This window comes from Morone saxatilis, unplaced genomic scaffold (assembly GCF_004916995.1).
Source record: "Morone saxatilis isolate NCDOM2014 unplaced genomic scaffold, NCSU_SB_2.0 Contig16, whole genome shotgun sequence".
Taxonomy (NCBI): Eukaryota; Metazoa; Chordata; class Actinopteri; family Moronidae; genus Morone; species Morone saxatilis.
Genome location: NW_023339718.1, coordinates 20,615,992 through 20,619,860, shown reverse-complemented (window position 1 = coordinate 20,619,860; position 3,869 = coordinate 20,615,992). Strand labels below are relative to the sequence as shown.

The 3,869-nt window shown below is 39.7% G+C and overlaps 1 protein-coding gene across 1 annotated transcript in view; it reads left to right on the top strand.

The window, feature by feature from the left end:
* fras1 (Fraser extracellular matrix complex subunit 1) overlaps positions 1-3,869 on the top strand; it is a gene marked incomplete in the record, with an annotated part of 218,544 nt that overhangs the window by 74,417 nt on the left and 140,258 nt on the right. The window contains 2 exon segments of the mRNA XM_035658439.1: positions 790-949; positions 2,607-2,740. Coding sequence (XP_035514332.1) covers positions 790-949; positions 2,607-2,740 — 294 coding nt within the window.

Here is a 3,869-nt window from a genome sequence, read left to right as displayed (position 1 = left end):
CTATCTATCTATCTATCTGGAACAATATACTTCTATAAGTTTCTTTTGCCATTAAAATGTCATCTCTCATCAATATCATATGGACTTAATGCTTATACAATTGTCTAGCATCTTTGCTGTATCTGTGTTTTTATTTCTTGGGGGTCTCTTTTTGACTTTTCATTACTTTTCTCTTTCTTTACTGTCTGTTATTTGTGTGGTCTATGCTGTCCTGCAATTCTTTATGAAGAAAATTGATAAATAAAGTGTTATATATAATAAAAACATCTTCGTGGTTTTATAACACTATATGATGGCCTGAGGCATTTCTCGACTCTAGTATATACACATATGGATACAACGATGAAGATAAATCTAGGAAGATCGCCAACAAGCTTACTGTTTGCCTCAAGCTGACATTGCATCTGAGCCAACAGTTGAAACCCATCTTTAACCAGACGGGCTGCTCTGCTGAAACAACTTATTTTACAGACTGAAATCTTCATTCCAATTTTCACAGGTGAAGGTCCTCTCACAGCGTCCCTCATTATCCACATTCACACACATTGTGTTTTTTTCTCCCTCTCTCTTCCCATGGCATCTTTTTGATTCATCTTTCCACTACCTTCTCCCCCCCTCTGTGACTATTCACTCGTCTGTCACTCAGGCTTAGACTTATAAAGTTCTCTTGTCCACGGAGACCAAAACAGATTTCCTCATCCCTCTGTCTCTCTGCTTCTTCTGTTATTTTCCTGCTGGTTGTATTTCTGTGTGTAACTGTCTGTCTGCCTGTTTCTCTGCTTCCCACAGCATGACAGCCAGTGGAGTCCATCGTCCTGCACCGTGTGTGTTTGCTCCAGAGGGAGTGTATCTTGTAATGCTCATAACTGTCCAAGTCTAACCTGCCCTGGGGACCAGAACTTGTTCACCCCAGCTGGCGAATGCTGTCCCAAGTGTGGCCGCAGTGGAGGTAAGGATGGTATCAGGCCCACTTGCACATACAGATTCTTACTGTAAATCAGCTTGCTTTCAATATATTAAAGGACCACATATGTTTTTCCATATGAACTACAAATCCCTTTGTTTGTACTGTACTATGCAGTGTTTTTATTGGTTTCAAACCTCCAGGCGCACCTTTTTGTTTCACTTTATGTCATAAAGCTATGCAAATTTTTTCATCCCCTCAATTTTAGTTTAACTTTACAATATTGCTGTACAATCCAGCTAAAAGACTTTTTTGGGACTATGTGTTATTGGTGCACACAAGTGCTTCTGGGAATCTCAGACATACAAGCTTTGACAGTTGCATGCGTACCATGCAGCAATCTTCAGAACAATACAGATTATTATAATATATTATATATACACATTACTACCAAAACAATTATTATTTTAGTTTTGCTTTAAAGATAGGAACCAGATTGACTGTGTTTGCACATAAAAAAGAGATGATGCTACTTGGTTACTGATGCCTAGTGAAGAAAGGCATGCAAGTAAAAAAAAAAAATACAATATAGTGCAAATTGCATAAGCACCTCACTGAAAAAATGACACACAAAGTACTTGAACACTCAGACATGCAGGTAAACTAAACCCCAAACACCATAAAAACACTGACAAACAAATATGAAATGCCACACAGACACATACACACACAATGGCTTACCCTGTGGATTGCACTTACACATTCACACAGGAAACCTGAGTTTGTGAATGAGATGACAGTCCTACAGAGCAGCACGCTGCCTCAGGTTAGCTCACTTCCTCCTCTTTCATTAAACATGAGCTCTCTCAGTTGAAGTAGTTATAACCTCAAATGGGTTTTGGTGATACTCCTTCTTTTGGTGACTGTTATTATGCAACCACTCCAGACTGACAGACAGACAGAGATGCTGTGACTGAATGGCTTCTGTTGTGTTTTGTATTTTCCAAAACACTACTAAGCGAATACATCTAATTTATTATTTTTCTTTCTACAATAGTTGCTTCATACAACCTTATACAGAAATCCAAATATGTGAGTTGGTGCTTCCATCCACACAAAACTGCAATAAAAATGTAAATGTTCCCAATGCAAATCTTGGTAAAGGAGCTAAGTGCTGTTCGTACTGTAAAGTAAAATGATGAAGGCTTTCAGGGTTAAAGAGGTGAGTAATATGGTGAAATATTATTATCTTTGTGTATGGGTGTAAGTGTTACTGCTACTGGAAATGAGTTAAAGTCTCTGGCGTCTCATCACACTAAAAGTAAAACATCATTAAAGATAATTTAGACATTCCTCATATTGCAGCTATAAAGGAAACCCACTTTTTTGGATCATGGAGCTTGGATCCCACAATTCAGTGTGTTTGGCCTCTTGTCTTCTATGAGACAGGATGCTGCCGTGAAGCTCCTGAGCTTTTAGCATGCACAGAGCAGCTGGAGTCAAGCTGAAAGGTTAATCTCAACTCTAATGATGTCTTGGAGCTGCTATGATGCATCCCAACGGTTAGCAGCTAATTAGCGACTGCGTTTCCTTCACTGTAAATCATTGACTGTGAGGGCAAACAATGCTTGAACAGTCAGCTCATTACCTGACACGCATTTTCACTGTTTGCTCATTCTGTGTTTGTCTGTATTTGTGGCAGAGTCTTGCTCCTGGCAGGGGACTGTGTACAGAGACGGTGAAGAATGGAAGCCTAGCCTCTGTTCCAGATGTGTCTGCAGCAACGGGGAAGTCCAGTGCTCAGTTGCAGAGTGTCAGCAAGTGGCCTGCAAACCTGTGAGTTTCTGGAAATATAGTGCACACTTTTTTATTTATTTCACACTTGCTGTTACAATGGCTATGTGTCTGCCTCTCAGTTCCCTTTGTTAAAATTCAAAAGACCTATTGGTATGAATATTGAAGGAACAGGTCTTACACTTTGCGAAATGTGCTTTTCCCCTGAAATTCACTGTCAGAGAAGAAGACAATCAATTTTATCCAATGCATAATTGATTGTCTAACTCGTACTTATATGCCTTTCCTTAGAATGGCAATAGAAGCCATCTACAGTGTATAGAAATACTAGACAAAGGTGACCTTGTTCCCTTCCCATACCTTATTCCACTGCACCCTTATGGGTGACTTTTGAGTGAATTGCTCATTTCTCGAAGCAATGTTTAAAAAATAGATCACACTGGGACTTCATATATTATAATAAAGTGGAGTACATTATAGCACATCCTTGGATGCTTAGTGTGGTTCCCACAGGAGTGTGACTGGAGGGAGCACGACCACTAAAAAGGATGACACACGCTCACCTTTCTACCCTATGTGCTTAGCCTAGACCAAAAGTATGAAACATACCTTCCAACAACTTCAAAGCTGTCTCATCTGCATCCTCTTATCTTGACAGTTCGAGAGCTAGCCACCTATCTACCCAAGAGCCAACTGGGTTTTGATAATGGTCCACGCAACTTAAGTATGAGGACAGGCTTGAGGCGCTGCCATGCAGTTGCAGCTGATGTCGGTCAGGAAATATCTGCAATATGTACTATTCTGCTGCTTAAATGTCGTGTCTAATGTCTAATGTGATTCTTTCATCCTTGCACAGGTTAAATAAACAAGATTTAATTTGTAAGACAGCTTTGGAGTAGTTGGAAGCTATATTTCAGCACACTAGCAATTTCTCCAAATGGATTCCAGACTTTGTGCTAAGCTAGGTCAAACACCTATCTTTGTGCTGGAGGCACAAAGATGAAGCTGATATTGATCTTATCTAAGTCTTGTTATTGTATTACCCAAACTTTCAGGCTGTCCAGCAGTATTGTCACAGCGTATGTGATAGAATTATAGTATACCAAGGATTTTTTTTGTACTTGCTCTCTTTCATTATTGTAGGCAATCTGTCTCTATCTCTCTCTCTCTC